Source organism: Dendrobates tinctorius, unplaced genomic scaffold (assembly GCF_039654945.1).
Source record: "Dendrobates tinctorius isolate UK_male_01 unplaced genomic scaffold, ASM3965494v1 ptg000020l, whole genome shotgun sequence".
NCBI lineage: Eukaryota > Metazoa > Chordata > Amphibia > Anura > Dendrobatidae > Dendrobates > Dendrobates tinctorius.
Window position 1 is genome coordinate 25,937,266 of NW_027361688.1, and position 19,675 is coordinate 25,956,940.

Here is a 19,675-nt window from a genome sequence, read left to right on the forward strand (position 1 = left end):
ACCCTTCTATACATTAAAGGGAACCTACCACACAATTTTAGCAACATAGTGTTATATTGGATGCAGTTGGCTTTTTAAGAAAACCCCTTTATTGCTGCCATATGTATAAAATTAAACACTTTTGTTGTAGGCTAATAAAAGCTTAAAAGAGTAGTGGAGGCAGGGCCACAATTCTTAGAAGTCATGCTGCTCAGTCTACAAATTTGACTTTTCAGGCTTTATTGGCATTTTTCTGGACATGCTACTCACCTAGGCATGTGCAGTACTGTGCAGTACACTCCCCTAGGCATGTGCAGTACTGCGGGGTACACTCTTCTACACTCCCCTAGACATGTGCAGTACTGCACAGTACACTCCCATAGGTATGTGTAGTGCTGTGCGGTACACTCCCTCCCCTAGGCATGTGCAGTATTGCACGGTACACTCCCCTAGGCATGTGCAGTACTGCCCGACAGACTCTCCTAGTTGTGTGCAGTGCTGGGCAGTACACTCCCCTAGGCATGTGTAATACTGTGCGGTACACTCCCCTAGGCATGTGTAATACTGTGCGGTACACTCCCCTAGGCATGTGCAGTACTGTGCGGTATACTCCCCTGGGCATGTGCAGTACTGTGCAGTACACTCGCCTGCGCATGTGCATTGCTGCGTGGTAAACTCCTCTGAGCATATGCAGTGCTGCCCCATTTCACTCCCCTGGGCATGTGCAATACTGTATGGTACACTCCCCCTAGGCATGTGCAATACTGTGCGTTACACTCCCCATGGCATTTGCAGTACTGTGAAGTACGCTCGCTTGGACAGGTGCAGTGCTGCGTGGTACACTACCCCAGGCATGTGCAGTGCTGCCCTGTACACTGCAGTACTGTGCAGTAGACTCGCCCATGCATGTGCAGTACTGCGCGGTACACTCCCCTAGGCATGTGCAGTACTGAGAGGTACACTTGCCTGGGCATTTGCATTGCTGCGTGGAAAACTCCTCTGAGCATGTGCAGTGCTGCCCGGTTTCACTCCCCTGGGCATGTGCAATACTGTGCGTTACACTCCCCATGGCATCTGCAGTACTGCGAAGTACACTCGCCTGCGCATGTGCAGTGCTGCGTGGTACACTCCCCCTGGCATGTGCAGTGCTGCCCTGTACACTCCCCTGGGTATGTGCAGTACTGCAGTACTGTACGGTAGACTCACCTATGCATGTGCAGTACTGCGTGGTACACGCTCCTGGGCATGTGTGGTGTAACTAATGAAGCTAGACACTGTGCATGCCTGGAGCATACAAGGGGAACATGGAAATATTTTTAGATCCATTTCTTATCTCTCCTAATACTGTATGTTTGCCTACTACACCAACATATTAATATTTGTTTTAATGATCTTTAATAGGTTTAAATATTTTTCTTTATGTCATTGGACTGTCTGGGACCTTATACCGTCATTGATAACAACAGTGCAAGTTACACTCCCCCTACTGTGCAGGCAGCAGGGGCTGGCATTTGTTCCTGGTGCACACCTAGTAAAGTTTGCATACCGAAGCACAAAGTGCAGACAGTACTGACAGACATAAGTCTCTGTGGCCATCACTTGACCACTAATGTCATAGGAAGCAGGGCTCTGGCCCAACATGGCTGCAGGTTTTAGAGCGGGGGGAGAGCCACCCCTTTTGAATACAATAAAGAAAAGCTTTTAAAGCCTTCAGCTTCCAAAAAAAAGGAATATTGGAAGTGAAAATCGCATAATGGCGTCATTCATCTGAAAGCTTGTGAGAAAGTCATTTTCATAAACTATTTCCAGTACGGCTGACACATACAGAACATTTCATGATTGTCTAGACTTAAAGATGATATTTCACTTGCCAAAAATATGTAATTTTTAACCTGGTATAAATGCGGCTGTTCTCCAGAATCCGGCGTCGCTTTTCATTTGTTTCTGCGCCTCTTCGTTCCTGAGATACGGACCCTTTTTCCTTGGATGCAACTCTAGTCTATATAGCCAATGGGGCATGGTCAAGAAGACACCTACATAGAAGAGTTGAAGACCACGCCCACTTAGCTATGAAAACTAGAGTTGCATCAAAGGAAGAAGGGGCCAGATCTCAGGAACAAAGAGGCGCAGAAACAAACGAAAAACAATGGCGAATTCAGGAGAACGGCGCCATTTAGAGCAGGTAGCAAAAAATATATATTTACGGCAAGTGACAGGACCTCTTGAAAAGACATGCATAATGTTAGATAAACTAAAGGTACCATAAACTAGGCGTGATTTCTATCTTTCATCAGGTTTTTCCCTATGTACAGTATGACATAGATATGGTGCTGAAAGAAACTGAGTTCTGAAAACTCTATTTTTCATTTTGTTAAGACCCCTCTATATCATTCCAATGATAATGAGTACTGAATGGACATCCACAAACCCTGCTCTGTGCCCACTCTGTGCCCGCTAGAGTTGCCCATCTGCCTCTGATTGACATGGATGACATGGATGACATCTCTTTTGTCATTGATAAAGTCAACCAAATCTAGCGTCTGCACCATTGAACAGCAAAACAGCGCTTGAGCATATGATCACAATAATTTGTGAACAGGAAATGACATCTACATTAATCATATCCGTTGTTAGGTCCAGAGGGAGCATTGAGCAGAGGAGGAGGGGCGGTGTTAGAAAGCATAGACGGAGTTCAGAGCAAAGTCCAGGGGGCCTTCATAGGACCGGTCAACAAGTCATCATGTAGCAAACATGTCGGAACACATTCCAACAGAAATTTTGGCCGGCATGAAGGGCGGCCAAAGTGCTATAGAGAGTTTGTAGTAAAGTTAAAAATGAATTTTATAATATGGTGAAGGCGATTTACATAAGGAGCACCTGAGGAATGGTCCCCTTTAAACTACAATTCCTAATGTATTAGTATAAATCTCCTTATGCTAAACCATACTTTTCTACTTCTGAACATTCCCTGAACATTCCATAGCCATGCCCTCATCATGTCCCTCCACAACTCTCCAATATCCCCTCCATGCCTCTTTCCTACCCTTCTCCAATCCATTTTCATGCCTTCTGAATGGAAAACCATCTCAAATGCTCTGTTTTAGGGCAGAGATCGTCCAGCTCTTTCAGATGTCTTGAATTCCCGTCTTTTTCCAGGAGCCTACTGGACATTCCAGGGACTACTTCCAGTGTGCTCGAACAGGCCTAGTCCTTGATACACTAATGAACCCCAAAGGTCTAGCAGAAGACAACCCCATTTTGAGCTCACTTCTTGGGAGAATGGAGGTCTAGTGAGACACAGTATATATGTCACTATTGCTTTTGCATGGCCCACCATTGAAATCTATGTGAGGTTCCTCCTTATAAACCAAAAATAACCAACACTTTATTTAAAGAAAATGCATAGATTTCTAACCAATTTTTCTACAGACGCAAAAAACTCCAAAATGTACTCATTAAGCAAATCCTCAAATAGTCTTGCTTAAAAATTACCGGTACTTGACTTTTTTCTTTATCTAGCACTTTTGCATAACTGGTACCACCTGAGATACTTGTAACCATAAACCTTTCAGACTTACCTGGGGGAAATATCACACCCTTGTTGCATAAATGCTCCCAAGGAGAACCAGAGGCTGTTAAATATTCCAAATTCATTTGAATGGTCCGTAGAAGGTGGGTCTTTTCCCTCCTCAAAATCTTCATTGTGCCATTCATATGGGCTAAATCGACTGACCAAAAAGAGAACCACGCTGACTCCAATGTAGGCGAAGACTATGCACATCCAAATTTCATATGCCAAGGGATCCAAGAAGGAGAAAACACCAGGTTTTGATTTTTGGGGTTTCTTGATCATAATGGATATGCCCAAACTCATGAAGGGCTTGGAAAAGTCAATAACTTCTTCCCGTACCAGTGTAATAGTCAATGGTGCAACCGCCAGGTCAGCTCTCTGCAGAAGAAGGAAAGTAATGAACACCAAGAAAAACAAGGATTAAATTGGCATTATGTCAAAAATATCATACAAAATACTTGTCTAGGTGTACTCTGTCAAGCAGTACTTGCATATAAATATGACTCAAAGGGGTATTTTCATCTCAGAAATTCATGGCATATCCACACTAAGCATGCTTGGCAACTTTCAGAAATCCTAGAAGTTAATGGAGATACCACCTAATAGCAAAGGTTACGGGATTAAAAATGAATTGGGCCCATATATACACTGTTTGGTGGGTTTCCTCTTGTAAGCCCAGGCTGATGTTATATCTGACCACCAGCAGTATCTAGTAATTTGGCCAAAATTAGGTGCTCTTCTGATGGTGGAACATTACCAGTTTGAGGTCAATGATGATGACCACCTAGGACTCAAGCATTTCCTAATTGATGGCTTATACAGGAGCACAAGAGATGGCCTCTGTTTTTGGTTGCAATACAAAGAAATACTCATGGGTTCTTGAATCACAACAATTAATGGGGTTGGTCATCCCTGGTTGGGATCCCTCCTCTATGCGCCAGAGTGCAGCTTGTTCTTGTAGACCTGGATGACTCTGGTAGAAGGGGCAATGTCCAGTTACGACTACTTCGTACAAAGTTGAGTGATATGATTTGCGCTGCCCTGGTCCAGTCCTGCCGTACGTGGCGCAGTCTTCACTTCTGTAGCCTGCATCATGGCAGCCTTTGGTCTTTACTAGTCCTCGTACAAGGTCTTACACAAAGTCAAAAGGCCTCACATGATGTCACGATGTGCGTTACGCCACAACATTATTATTTCATGTGGCTTAGCACACGTCAGGCACCCAGGATGATGGGCCGAGGATACTAGTGCCATAAGGGAAGGATGCACTGGTCCAGCTGCTAAGGAAGACCGGGCTGGATGGTGGACCAAGGCGGCACAAATCTTCTTGATCAACTCTATCGGTAATGCGACAACCCCTTTAGATATAGGGTTAATCACAGAATTATGGCTATTGACAGGATATAGGAGAGGTCACATATTTAAAAGTTTGTTCCCACCCATGAATATTTTTATGTAAAAGTCCATGCCTTCCAAAGTCGGAAGAGCAGAATAAATTAATGTAATAGTATCTATATAAAAAGCAAATTAAAGGACACGTGCCATGAATTGGATATAACCACGCAGATTCAGTAAGCGGTTTTATACACCAGGGGGCAAAAAAAGTCACGGGGCGAAAAGCTGACGTATCCTTTAGGCTCTCTGTAAGACGAGTACTGAGATTCTGCACCCACTGAGACGGAGCATGTGAGAACAGGAAAGGTTACCAAAATGGCTGCAGGCCGCCACGCAGGCACCATAGTGAGGTTGCCATGGTTACCAGCTTCCATCAAGGGAGGTAAAGCAACAACATGTCCATAGCCGTGGGGGGGGGGTAGAAGAGAAAAAAAATGCAGGACGGGAGGGGGGAAGATGCACTGAGCAGACATAGTATGGAGAGGTAGAAATCAGTCAGACGGCGTCGTAAAATCTCCAGTTGGTTGTGTAAACTTAATTAATAAATAAAGCATTGAGTTCACTTTCCCCTTACTATTGGGAATCCATACAGATGAAAAAGCTGAAGGGGGTTGGAAAAATGTCCTTTTATTTTAATCTCTTCCCTGCTGTAGGGATGCCCCAACAAGCTGCACATAGACTCGCTTCACGTACAGCGGCTTTTATCAAACTCTGTAATCCCTGAAACGTTCTTATAAGTCAGAATATGGCTCACTCAATTTAAGGGGTCGCTCACACTGGCGAGTAGCCAGCGTATAACTCGGACGAGCGCTACCGGTTGTTTCATCGGATATCACTGGCTCCAATGTTATACTATATGTCAGTATATACAGTCATATGTAAAAGTTTGGGCACCCCTATTAATGTTAACCTTTTTTCTTTATAACAATTTTGTTTTTTGCAACAGCTATTTCAGTTTCATATATCTAATAACTGATGGACTCAGTTATATTTCTGGATTCAAATGAGGTTTATTGTACTAACAGAAAATGTGCAATCTGCATTTAAACAAAATTTGACCGGTGCAAAAGTGTGGGCACCCTTATCATTTTCTTGATTTGAACACTCCTAACTACTTTTTACTGACTTCCTGAAGCACTAAATTGGTTTTGTAACCTCATTGAGCTTTGAACTTCATAGCCAGGTGTATCAAATCATGAGAAAAGGTATTTAAAGTGGCCACTTGCAAGTAGTTCTCCTATTTGATTCTCCTATGAAGAGTGGCATCATGGGCTCCTCAAAACAACTCTCAAATGATCTGAAAACAAAGATTATTCAACATAGCTTTTCAGGGGAAGGATACAAAAAGTTGTCTCAGAGATTTAACCTGTCAGTTTCCACTGTGAGGAACATAGTAAGGAAATGGAAGAACACAGGTACAGTTCTTGTTAAGCCCAGAAGTGGCAGGCCAAGGAAAATATCAGAAAGGCAGAGAAGAAGAATGGTGAGAACAGTCAAGGACAATCCACAGACCACCTCCAAAGACCTGCAGCCTCATCTTGCTGCAGATGGTGTCACTGTGCATCGGTCAACAATACAGCGCACTTTGCACAAGGAGAAGCTGTATGGGAGAGTGATGCGAGAGAAGCCGTTTCTGCAAGCACGCCACAAACAGAGTCGCCTGAGGTATGCAAAAGCACATTTGGACAAGCCAGTTACATTTTGGAAGAAGGTCCTGTGGACTGATGAAACAAAGATTGAGTTGTTTGGTCATACAAAAAGGTGTTATGCATGCGCTGTATTGTTGACCGATGCACAGTGACACCATCTGCAGCAAGATGATGCTGCAGGTCTTTGGAGGTGGTCTGTGGATTGTCCTTGACTGTTCTCACCATTCTTCTTCTCTGCCTTTCTGATATTTTTCTTGGCCTGCCACTTCTGGGCTTAACAAGAACTGTACCTGTGTTCTTCCATTTCCTTACTATGTTCCTCACAGTGGAAACTGACTGGTTAAATCTCTGAGACAACTTTTTGTATCCTTCCCCTGAAAAGCTATGTTGAATAATCTTTGTTTTCAGATCATTTGAGAGTTGTTTTGAGGAGCCCATGATGCCACTCTTCATAGGAGAATCAAATAGGAGAACTACTTGCAAGTGGCCACTTTAAATACCTTTTCTCATGATTTGATACACCTGACTATGAAGTTCAAAGCTCAATAAGGTTACAAAACCAATTTAATGCTTCAGGAAGTCAGTAAAAAGTAGTTAGGAGTGTTCAAATCAAGAAAATGATAAGGGTGCCCATACTTTTGCACCGGTCAAATTTTGTTTAAATGCAGATTGCACATTTTCTGTTAGTACAATAAACCTCATTTGAATCCAGAAATATAACTGAGTCCATCAGTTATTAGATATATGAAACTGAAATACCTGTTGCAAAAAACAAAATTGTTATAAAGAAAAAAGGTTAACATTAATAGGGGTGCCCAAACTTTTACATATGACTGTATACCGGACGTCAAGCACGTCTATGGGTGCGAGCAAAACAAGCACATATGGGTGCCTGGAAAACATCGTGAAATTCCGATATATGCCGACTCCCACAATGGAGAAGATGGAGAAATTAAGTTCTCCATCTTCTCCATAGCTGTGATCCGACTCAGCTCACGCTCGCAGCAGAGGTTGAGCCGAGGCTCACTTGTATATAGCATCCGATTCTCTCACATGATTCCCTCATCGGACGCTATACGCTAGTGTAAGCAAGCCCTAAGGCTGGGGCTACGTGGCGACATGTCGTGCGACATTCAAATTGTAGAGTCACCTTGCAAGATCGCATCTAATGAGACCCTCCAGGGTCATCGTGTCCAACCCCCTGCTCAAGGCAGGATTCACTAAACCATCTCAGACAGATGTCTGTCCAACCTGTGTTTGACGACTTCCATTGAAGGAGAACTCACCATCTCTATGGGTCCGTGGAAGAAATTGGACTGCACTTGGATGGCATCCGAGTGCGGTCCGATTTTTGCAGACTGACCTTATAGAGAAGGTGGAGAATTTATTTTTTTATTCTCCACCTTTGAGAAAATCGGATTCCACTCTGATCAGGCTCTGATTAGAGTGTGATTTGTATAATTGGACCGGATAAGAGAAAAACGGTTGTGTGACCCTAGTCTTAGTGCCCACTCAGCGTATAATTGGGACGAGCGCTATCCGATGTGCTGTCGGATTGCACTCAGTTCAGTGTCATTCTATGGGACAGTGCTGATGAGTGTTTTTATTTCTCTGACATGTGAAAAAAAATCGCAGCATGCGGCGAGTGAATCCGCAAATCGGATGACGCATACCCATACAAGCCTATGGGTGCGTGTAAAACATCAGACTGCACTCAGATGTCATCCAAGTGCGGTACGACATCCGTGGACACAAAGAATGGAGAAGATGGAGAAAGTAAGTCTCTCGTCACTGAGTCAGTCGAGTGTCACTACCATAGTCGATCGGATTCACACATGTGAGCGAGCCCTTATGCTGAGTACATTTAACAAGAAGGTAGGGGCTTTAAAACGATAACCAATGCCTCTAAAATTAAAAATGAAGCAACTTTTCGCAGTCTCCTACAGTTTTGTCTCCACAGTTCCTATGTAGGGCTATGTGTCTCCATGACAACGGCTTTTAACAAGCTGTAATGTGGCTGTGCAGTCATAATGCCACCAATCTGTCCTTATAAAGAAACAATTAGAGAGGAACAAATTGATTGCAGGACCAGTATATCAGTATGGGAGCCACGCGAACCACTTCTGATATCCCCGGCTCCTCTTATGGCCTAATCATAATAGCGCCATGCCGCGCACACAACTTCGAAGTAGGTAGGAGGCGGTTTGCAGAGTAGACATACCCCATACACCAGCTCGCCCACCATCCCGTTCCAGGCTTTCATGTCCGAATCACGTGCGCCATACTTCCCATCCTTCACGATCTCTAGTTTATACTTGAATCCCACGTGCTTGGCAACTTCTTGGGCAAGCTCCACGCAGTAACCCTCAAACTTATCGTTGCCTTCAAATTCGTCGGCGTTCTTTTTGTACATCACGTACGGTGCTTCCTAATGACATAGGGGATAAAAAAGCTTCATGAGTCATCAGGTTACCACTTAAGACAGTTTAGAGTAAAATAGATGGGTATCTATATATTTTTTTTTTGCCAAAGCGCCCCTCTTTGACACAGGCCATGTGTGGTATTACAGCTCAGCTTTATTCCAATAATATCCATTTTATGGCTTTTCAAAGTACCCATCAGGGAATAAAAATTAGCATATTGTACTATATGCCCCTCTCATATGTGGCCGCTGTTTTTTCATACATCCCATCCCCCAGGACTGGATCCTTAGGCCCCCTTCACACTTCCGCTTAAAAAAAAGTACACGTGAGATGGTCCATTTTTACTATATGTGTGTTTTTTTGTTGGCCGACAGTGTGTATGTTTGTACCAACCGTGTGCCGTGTACCGGAATAGAATTCAGAATACAAATTACTAATTTTAATGCGTTAAAGATATAGATAAAATGTTATAGATAGATACATGGATAAATGGATGGCTAGATATATAATAGATAGATGTCCATGACATAGATAATGTGTGTCTTGCATGTGTAACTTACTGTACATGTATTAACCTAATCTATTCTATTATTTCTAAACATTGTTTTTCGGTGATTCCTTTGTATCCCCGTTCATATTTCACCAACACACACAAATGATACACCATTTGAAAGGTAAACTTGCCCCCTTCAGCAAGAAAATAGCCAAATAAACCACACATCCACGATTTGATCACAAAATACATTTTAAACATTAATTTTCATAAACCTGCAGTAAGGAAAAATGTCCTGCAGGTGGCACCACAGTACCCCAAAGCACACTTGTAAACATGCACTGCTTTTTCGCTGATTACTTTGGCCCACCCATACACACGATACACCATTTGAAAGGTAAACTTCCTCCCTTCAGCAAGAAAACAGCCGAACAAACCACACATTCACAATTTTATCACTAAATACAGTTTAAACATTCATTTTCATAAACCTACATAATGACACAATGACCTGCAGGTGGCACCTCAACCGGAAAACATTTTTTGTCCTCTACTTATCAAAACAAATTATTGTATTACCAATCTACATATATAAATACCTGTCTGTGTTCTTCAGCTCATGAAATACATTTACATTTGACTAGCTTGCTTTTTCTGAAATTGCCTGCGCCCCTGACGACCAATGTGTGAAAATTTTGTGCAGGCCAAGCTAGTGAATAAATAAATGTAAAACATTACATGAATTCCCCATCATTTTTGGTAACCAGCAAAGATAAATCAGACAGCTGTGAGCTGATATTATCAAGCTGGGTAGTTCCATAGTTATTGGGCCCTTGGATTCACCCGCAATGTAAAAATTGTATATGTCACAGATATCTATGTATCTCCACTACTAACACCAGAGCTTGATGCCAGCTGTGCTTTTTGACAGCTGACATCAACCCCAAGCCCTATTACCCTGATTGCTAATGCTCCAGGGCATAGGGAAGAGCCAAGGCAAGGCACCAGAATTAGGGAGTGTCTTGTGATGCACCACTTCTGGGTCGGCTACGGGCTGGTATTTTTAGGCTGGGAAAGGCCCAATAACCATGGACCTTCCCAGCTTAATAATATCAGCTCACAGCTGTCTGTTTTATCTTTGCTGGTTATCAGAAATGGGGGAACCAATGTTGTTATTTTAATTAATTTACTTATTTATTTACTAGGTAAATACACGTACAGTAAGCTAAACATGCAAGGCACAAATTATATATGTCATGGATATCTATCTATCTACGCATCTCTCACCTATCTATCTACATGAGGGTCACATGGACTGCACGCAGCCCAATACGTTATAATGGGTGTGTGTATGTATCTTCAGTATATGTGAAAACAGACGTCACATGTACCAGATGTGTAATGGGGCCTAAGTAAAATAAGTTAGGCTAGTTTCACACTAGCGTTTATTCAACGCAGTGACCGGCGCCGCTAAGCCCAGCCCCCTGCCAGCTCCCTGCCCGCCCCATCCGGTCATCGCCGCCTACTATCGCACATGGACGCTTGCGATCTGCGCACCCTATCTTTAGCATAGGGTGCACAGATCGTGCGCTGGCCATGCGCTAGTAGGATTTTGGCGTGCGCTGCGCATTTTTGAAGGTACGCCGAGCGCGCTGAAATGCAACATGCTGTGTTCGGCGCACACGGGCGCACCTTCAAAAGTGCGCAGCGCTTGCCAAAATCCTACTAGCGCACGGCCAGCGCACGATCTGCGCACCCTATGCTAAAGATAGGGTGCGCAGATCGCAAGCGTCCATGTGCGATAGTAGGCGGCGATGACCGGATGGGGCGGGCAGGGAGCCGGCAGGGGGCGGGGCTTAGCGGCGCCGTGCGCTGCGTCGAATAAACGCTAGTGTGAAACTAGCCTTATTTGCATTTTTTTTAAAATAAGCAGAGAAGAAATGTATCCAAAACTCATTGTGGGAAAGTAGCCTTAATTAATTTTTTTTTCTGTTTCATCATAGGGGTTCAAAAACTCATATGAACAGAACCTAGATTGTGCCATGGCTGTCAAATATTTTTTACTTTTTCAGAAAGTTGGAGCAAATTGCTGACTTTTTTTTGTTCGTCTTTTTTTTAAATTCCCTTAAGCTTTCTGTTGTCATTACCTCGTTGTCAGAGGACATAAATCATCCTCAGATATCAGTAAGTGTCAGTATCTCCGGGAACTTGGGCACAGTAATCGATGCAATCTCTCATTGCCGCACCTTCATTTGTATGCGCTGGGGTTAGTAAGTGCACTATGCCGAAAACCTTCACTCTTTACGTGATAGAAGATATGGTAAAAAGTAATATGTAACATATGAAGGGTAAAATGCACAGGCATCTTTTTCTTGTAATGCTCCCAAGTCTGTATCTACTACAAATTGATAAGGTGAATAAAAAATCCAGAAAATTGGGTTAAATCAATAAAAATAACCACTACTAAAAACAGTTATACTCCAAATAAGGTTATATACAAAAACCAGAAAAGAGTACAAAATACCCATATAAAATATCACAAATATTTTATTAATTAATCTCATAAGACATCATATTGAAATTATTATATTAAAAATATATGGACAATAAAATCACAAATGACAATAGATCTGACACATTTACAAATATATATGGACCTGGGAATTCAGAGAACATAAATGGATATCATAATGGTATACTATACTATATATATATATATATATATATATATATATATATATTAGAACACTGTCACAGTACCAAAAAAATGCTATGGGTGTTGTAAGATCAAATAAAAACACATTATCTCCATAATTATGGCCCTGTAACCACGAGCATTTTGCATGGGCACAGACCCCTGAGGATGCCCACGCGAAACGCGCGTTGGTGCTGCGTGATCTGACCACTTACTTGGACCTATTTGGGTGAGATTTTGTTCAGTACTGGAGGGTTTTTATTGGATTTCTTGGGTGGTTACGGGGCCATAATTATGGTGATAATGTGTTTTTATTTGATCCTGCTACACCCATAGCAATTTTCTGGTACTGTGACAGTGTTGTAATATATATATACATAGTATAGTATACCATTATGATGTCTTATGAGATTAATTAATAAAATATTTGTGATATTTTATATGGGTATTTTGTACTCCTTTCTGTTTTTTTGTATATAAATTGATAAGGATTGGAATGAAAGCAAAGAAGAGTTCGCTCCCTCTCCAAAAAAAAACAAAAAACAGACCCGCTATTATCCAGGGACAATGTCTGATATTACAGCTCAATCAAAATTTTTTTTTGTAATTGAGATGCAATACCAGTAACAGCCCATAAACAAAGGTGGCACTGTTTCAGAAGAAACAAAAAGAGACCCTCTTTTGTAATCCTCTTTTTTGAACATCCTCTTTACAGGGTTGGAACTAACTTAATAAGTTATCCCCTATCAATAGAATTGGGGATAACTTAATGATCCCTGGATGTCTGACCACTGGGACCCCCAAAGATCCCAAGTTCTCAGATACAACCGTAACACAACAGCTCCGTCACAGCTATAGTGGCCGCGGCCGGTACTGCAGACCCACTTCCTACCATTTGGATCTGTAGAACCCACCCGCAGCCACTATAGAAATGATGGAGTTGCTGTGTTCCAGCAGCATTTGAGAACTCCCGACTGCCGCCGGTAACTTCTGATCCGTGGAAGTGCCGGATGCCGCACTTCCACCGATCAGATATTGATGGTCAATCCAATAGATAGGCCATTAATAAAAAGTGAGTGGCCAACCCTTTTAACTATCAACCAATCACAAGGTTTATAGTTAAAGCCTGAAGCCCCAACAATCATCTGTATTTTGTGTGGGAACCAAGTAGCAGACAATCTAGACAAGCGCTTAAAGGGAATGTTTCATTAAAAAATGACCTATTGTTTAAAGGGAACCTGTCACCAAGAAAATCCAGTCCAACCTGCAGGCACCATGTTATAGAGCAGAAGGAGCTGAGCAGATTGATAGATTCTTTTGTGAGAAAATATTCAGTAGAACCTGTGTTCCCATCATTTAATCCTCTGCTATTGCTGGGATTTCCGGTCCAGTGGGCGGTCCTATCCGTGACTGACAGCTCACTCTGTTTGCACACTTATACATGGAAAGCTGTCAGTCACTGATAGGACCGCCCACTGGATCGGAAATCCCAGAAACAGCAGAGAATTAAATGATGAAATCATGGGTTTTAGGCTGGTTTCACACTTGCGTTTTTTTGCGCTGTAGTTTAGCGCTAAAAAAGCATGCGCCTTTTCCCCTATATTTTGCATGGGATGTGCTTATGTGCGCATACACATGCGTTTGTATGCGTTTTTACGTGCATGCGTTTTTTTGTGGTGTGCGCTCAGGTGCACAAAATGCATCCTGTTGCATTTTTTGGGCGTCCGACTTGCCTCAAAAAAACGCATGCGAGCGCAATGCGTTTTTTTACAGCAAGACACCCATTATAAGTCTATGGGTGCGCATATGTGCGCATTGGCATGCACATGTATGCGTTTTTTTGCGCATGCGTTTTTTTGTTGACCATTGGTTAGACAATGGAAATTAGGGGTTTGGGTTAGAGTTAGGGTTAGTTAAGGGGGGTTAGGGTTAGTATGGTTTGGTTAAGGGTTAGGGTTTAGGGTTAGTTAGGGTTTAGGGTTAGGGTTTGGGTTAGGGTTAGTAGGGTTTGGTTAAGGGTTAGGGTTAGGGTTAATATGGTTTGGTTAAGGGTTAGGGTTAGGGTCAGGGTTAGGGTAGGGTATGGTTTGGTTAAGGGTTAGGGTTAGTAAAGTCATGGTTTGGGTTAGTGTGAGGGGCCAACTAATGCTGGAAAAAAACGCAAACGCGGTAAAAACGCACTAAAAACACATACAAACGCATAAAAACGCTGCGTTTTTTTCATGCATGCTCATAAAAATGCTTGAAAAAAACGCAGCATTTGTATGCGTTTGTATGCGTTTTTTTGCGGGAAAAGCGCACTGCAAAACAAAGCAAGTGTGAAAGTAGCCTTACTGAGTATTTTCTCGCAAAACTATATATCAATCTGCTCAGCTCCCCCTGCTCTATGACATGATGCCTCCAGAATGGACAACATTTGCATGGTGACAGGTTCCCTTTAAATTAGGTCTTTATGGTAAATGTATTTTTAAACCAAGTATGTCATTTTATAATTATTTTTCACATCACATCATAAAAAAATAAAATATCTTTGTCATTCTCCAGGACGGGGTTTTGTTTCTACCCTGTTCTGATCAGACAGGGGTTAATCTAATTTGCCTCTCTCTGGGGTTAGGCGGCTATTTAGTTGCTATCCGACCGAGGTCTGCTGTCAGTGATAGTTCTGGTCCCTTGGCTTGAGCAGCTGACCTAAGTGACTCTGTGGGTATTGCTGTGCCTCTGTATGCGTGACCCCTGTTGTGTGTATGACCTGGCTTGTTCCCTGACCTGCGTTTCCGTCCTCCGTTTTGGTACCGTTTAGCTTTTCACGTTTTTCTGACCCCTTGGCTCGCCCCTGACCACTCCTCCGTTTCACCCCCTGGTTACTGCGCTCCCTTCTGGTTTCGACCCATTGGCTTGTTCTGACTACGTGCCTGTCTCACCCCTGGTATCTCCACGTTCTGGTTTGGCCCCCTGTTCCTCTGCCTTGTCTCTGCCGGCGCGTCCGTCCTCCCTCCAGGTGCCGCGGTGCCAGCGGGGTACTATCCGACCAGTGCACAGAACCTTGCCGCACCGTCTCCACTTTCTAGCAGGTCCTCATTCTCCGGGTGCTGCTCCTTCCGGCGCTGCAGTGCCCTCTGGGGACTACCTCCGGTATCGTGGTCAGTTAGCCACGACAATCTCACAATTTGCACACTGGCCTCTAGGCCTAATTTAAGACTCCTACTTCCTGTTGGGCACATGGGTATTAGCAACAATAGACCCGATCTTTTCTGTAGAAGCATTATATGAACATACTAAGTGTGAGGCCAGTATAACGCCTACTAACCAATGTAAAAATTGCAAGATTTCTGATTTATACAGTTATCTATTTTTACTACAGACAGGGATATGGAAATTTAAAAAACAATTATAAAACATGCAAAAAATAAAATTAAAATAAAAACCTTAGTTAATAATAAGTAATGGCATATAGCTAGAATATGTATTCACTTAATACTGGGAGACAGACATCCGAGACCATCAACAAGTATGAGAATGAAGGGGCTGCAGAGCTGCTTTACAGCTTTTTCCTGCTCAGTACCAGCCACGCACCTGTGCAGTATTCTGCAGCTGGCCCATTTTATACTATGCTAGAACTGCCCCTGCCCAGAGGAAAAACTGTGAAAGGGACAAGTTACTGGGACTCTCATAGATCAGGTCCCCACCAAACTACTTCCACTTACTGAAATTGGAGTACCCCTTTAAGATTAAAGGGTTTACCATATTTAGAACAATAGTCACCCACCCCAACCAGTGTGATAGTAGTAAAAGAATAAATACAGATAATACTCACCCTCCTTAGTCTCGGTTTTCTCTTTAGCAGTGATGACAGGTTAATGGCTTGTATCACCGCTGCAGTCAATCACTGAGCACAGAGTTTCTACTTTTCTTGACAGCATGAGCTGTCAAACTCAGTAACTGGCTGCAGCGGTGATACCAGCTATTAACATGACATAACTGCTGCAGACAAAAAGTGGTGTCGACATGAAGTCACTGCTACAGCCAATACAAAAAGAACAAAACAGTGTCAGGAAGCCGGCTCTGGATCGGGAGAGAGTATACACTATCTGTATTTTTTTTATTATTACTATCTGATCGGTTGGGGTCTACTTCTCTAAAAATGAAAAACACCCATAGTTAATTAATTTTTTCACTCAATGATTGATTTATTCTTCATTGTCTACTTGTTACCTGATAGCTGTGCCGAGAGCTACTTTGCTGTTAGCCGTGCTAAGCTGTGCTGAGCTGTACTATGCCGAGCTGTGCTTTGATGTGCTGAGCTGTACTATGCTGAGCTGTGCTGGGCTGTACTATGCCGAGCTGTGCTTTGATGTGCTGAGCTGTACTATGCTGAGCTGTGCTGGGCTGTACTATGCTGAGCTGTGCTGTGCTGAGCTGTACTATGCTAAGCTGTGCTAAGCTGTGCTGTACTGAGCTGTGCTAAGCTGTGCTGTCCTGAGCTGTACTATGCTATGCACAGCACAGCTTCATCAGTTTCAGTGCAAACTATCCGTCGACCTTTGGATTAAATGAAACACTATGGCAGGAGACCAAGAGGACCCCACTGCTGACACAGAGTCATAAAAAAGCTAGACTGACTGCAGTTTGGAAAATATACATGAGTAAGCCAAAATCCTTCTTGGAAAATGTCTTGTGCACAAATGAGGCCAACATAGATCTTTTTCGTAAAACACAATTTTTTACTGTTTATCGAAAATGGAATGAGGCCCACAAAGAAAAGAACATAGTACCTACAGTCAAATATGGTGGAGGTTCAAAGATGTTTTGGGGTTGTTTTGCTGCTTCTGGCACTGGGTGCCTTGACTGTGTGCATGGCATCATGAAATCTGAAGACTACCAAAGGATTTTGGCTCGCAATGTAGTGCCCGGTGTCAGAAATCTGGGTTTGCGTCCTAGGTCATGTGTCTTCCTGCAGGACAATGACCCCAGACATACTTCAAGAATAGCCCAGAAATGGATGGAATCAAAGTGCTGGAGAGTTCTGAAGTGGCTGCCAATGAGTCCGGATCTACATCCCATTGATCACCTGTGGAGAGATCTTAAAGTTGCTGTTGCGAGAAGGCGCCTTCACATATGAGAGACCTGGAGCAGTTTTCAAATGAAGAGTGGTCCAAAATTCCAGTAGAGAGGTATAAGGAGCTTGTTGATGGTTATAGGAAGCGACTGATTGCAGTTATTTACTACAAATATTAAGCTGAGGGTGCCAACAATTTTATCTGGGACATTTTGGTGGTTTATGTGATATTATATCTAATTTGCCTTTCTTTCTCTGTTTTTTTGTGTTGTTCCAATACACACAGAGGAAATAAACATGTGTATAACAAAACGTGTAATAGCAATAATTTTTTGGAGAAATACTTCATTTTTTGGACTGAGGTCTAAGGGGTAACATTTTTCCTTGTGGATAGTGACATACTGGCTCTGGCATGCCAATGTAAGTAGGATTATTCACCGTACAATGCTTCTGCATAAAAATGTAATATGCAAGCTGCCTCTTCAGAGAGGAAGAATACCTGAACTCTATAGCGCCACCTTTTGGAAGCAGCGATCCTACAAGTCCCTGTTGTCCCTTTAACGAGTCTTGCAATATGACTTAAGATAAAATCCAAATAAGAATCTCACTTTGCAGACACGGTGTTTCGGGCTATTGCCCCTCATGAGCGCAAAGTATGAGAACTGATTTGGCTAGGTGAGAGTCTCTGGACTGAGGTCTAAGGGGTAAGGTTTCTCCTAGTGGAGAATGACATACTGGACCTAAGTAAGTACTCTTCCTCTCAGAAGAGGCAATTTGACTATTAAATTTCCCAGAGGTGCATTGCACGGTGAATAAGCCTCCTTACATTGGCATGCCATGGCCGGTATGTCACTCTCCTCAAGGAGAAACATCACCCCTTAAGGTCCCGTTACACATAGCGATATCGCTAGCAATATCGCTATAGCGCCACTGGTTTTGTGACGCAGCAGCGATATTGCTAGCGATATCGCTACATGTGATACTTACCTCCGACCGGCTCCCCCGCTGGTTATCGCTGATCGCGCGAGAACGTCCTGGATCATTTCTCGTCGGCCACTTCCTGCTGGGCTTCCTGTGGCACCGACGAGCGACGCATGGACGCGGGCGGGAGGACGTTGGGATCGCCGCGTCTGACAGGTAAGTAGCGACCGCCGACCGCTGCTATGTCGCTGGTGAGATCTGCCTGTGTGGCAGCTCACTAGCGACCACTTAGCGATGCACCAGCGATCCATATCGTTGTCGGGATCGCTGGTGCATCGCTAAGTGTAACGGTACCCTTAGACCCGAGTCTAAAGACTCTCACACAGCCAAATCAGTTCTCATACTTTGCACTGATGAGGGGCAATGCCGTGTCTGCAAATTAGTGTTATCTTAAGTCATATTGCAAGACTCGTTAAAGGGTCGATAGGGACTTGTAGGATTGCTGCTTCCAAAAGGTGGCACTATAGATTTCAAGTCCCCTTCCTCTCTGAAAAGGCAATTTGCATATTCATTTTCTGGAACAATTTCAAGGGTGTCAACACTTTTGGCCATGACTGTGTGTCAGGAAGGGTTTAAATAACTCTTCATGAAAAACTGACAGAATGGGGAAGATATATCAAAATGGTCATTGAGGATTGTCCATATCAACCTGAGCTCTGATTGGTTGTTAAGGGAAACAAAATCATAGGAAAACTGTTAGGGTCGGCTCCAAATCTATGATGAATCCCAGTCAGTCACTATGTGCTTTTGATTTATCCTTCTCACCTGCCAAAAGATAGATATTTTTTATTTTTCTGCTCAACATAGTTGTAAGAGTGCATGCTTCATTTTTAGTTTTTTTAATATAAGTTGTAATTTTTACTCTTAACATTATTGAGTTCAAACGACTATTTGATCGCTTTTTATTCCATTTTTGGTGAGAAAACAAAGTGACTATAAAACCCAATAAATTTTCCATTTTGATTTGTTTTGCTACCATTTGAGATAAATATTAGGATATTTTATTAGTCTAGACAGTTCTGCACTTGACATCAGTTTATTATGTTTATCCCACGCACGGAGCCTGTACAGTTTTTAGTATAGTTGAATAATTCCTCTATAGGGAAAATGTCAGCAGTTTTTGCTATGTAACCTGAGGGCAGCATAATGTAGGAGCTGAGACACTGATTCCAGCGATATGTCACTTATTAGGTTGTGTGCTTGTAGTTTCAATACAATAAATGTTTTATCAGCAGGATATTATCACTGCCTGACAAGCTGCCCATGTGCCTCCTAGTTCAACCATGCCCCCACCACTGTCAATATACAATGTACACTGAAAGCTGTGGTGTGGGTAGGGTCATTCTTTTTGAGTTCTTCTACATCTAAAAACTCTGATAGTATCACAACTGCTGCACCCAGTAAGCTAAATGATACATCACTGGAATCAGGGT

General features: G+C 42.9%; 1 protein-coding gene across 6 annotated transcripts in view; it reads right to left on the reverse strand.

Annotated features, from left to right (window-relative positions):
- Positions 1 to 19,675, reverse strand: part of GRIA1 (glutamate ionotropic receptor AMPA type subunit 1) — a 321,187-nt gene that overhangs the window by 55,400 nt on the left and 246,112 nt on the right. For all 6 annotated transcript variants that reach the window (XM_073567910.1, XM_073567912.1, XM_073567911.1 and 3 more), the window contains exons 10-11: positions 8,816 to 9,022; positions 3,558 to 3,928 (exon numbers count right to left, since the gene is read on the reverse strand). In XM_073567910.1, coding sequence (XP_073424011.1) covers positions 3,558 to 3,928; positions 8,816 to 9,022 — 578 coding nt within the window. The remainder of the gene's footprint in view (positions 1 to 3,557; positions 3,929 to 8,815; positions 9,023 to 19,675) is intronic.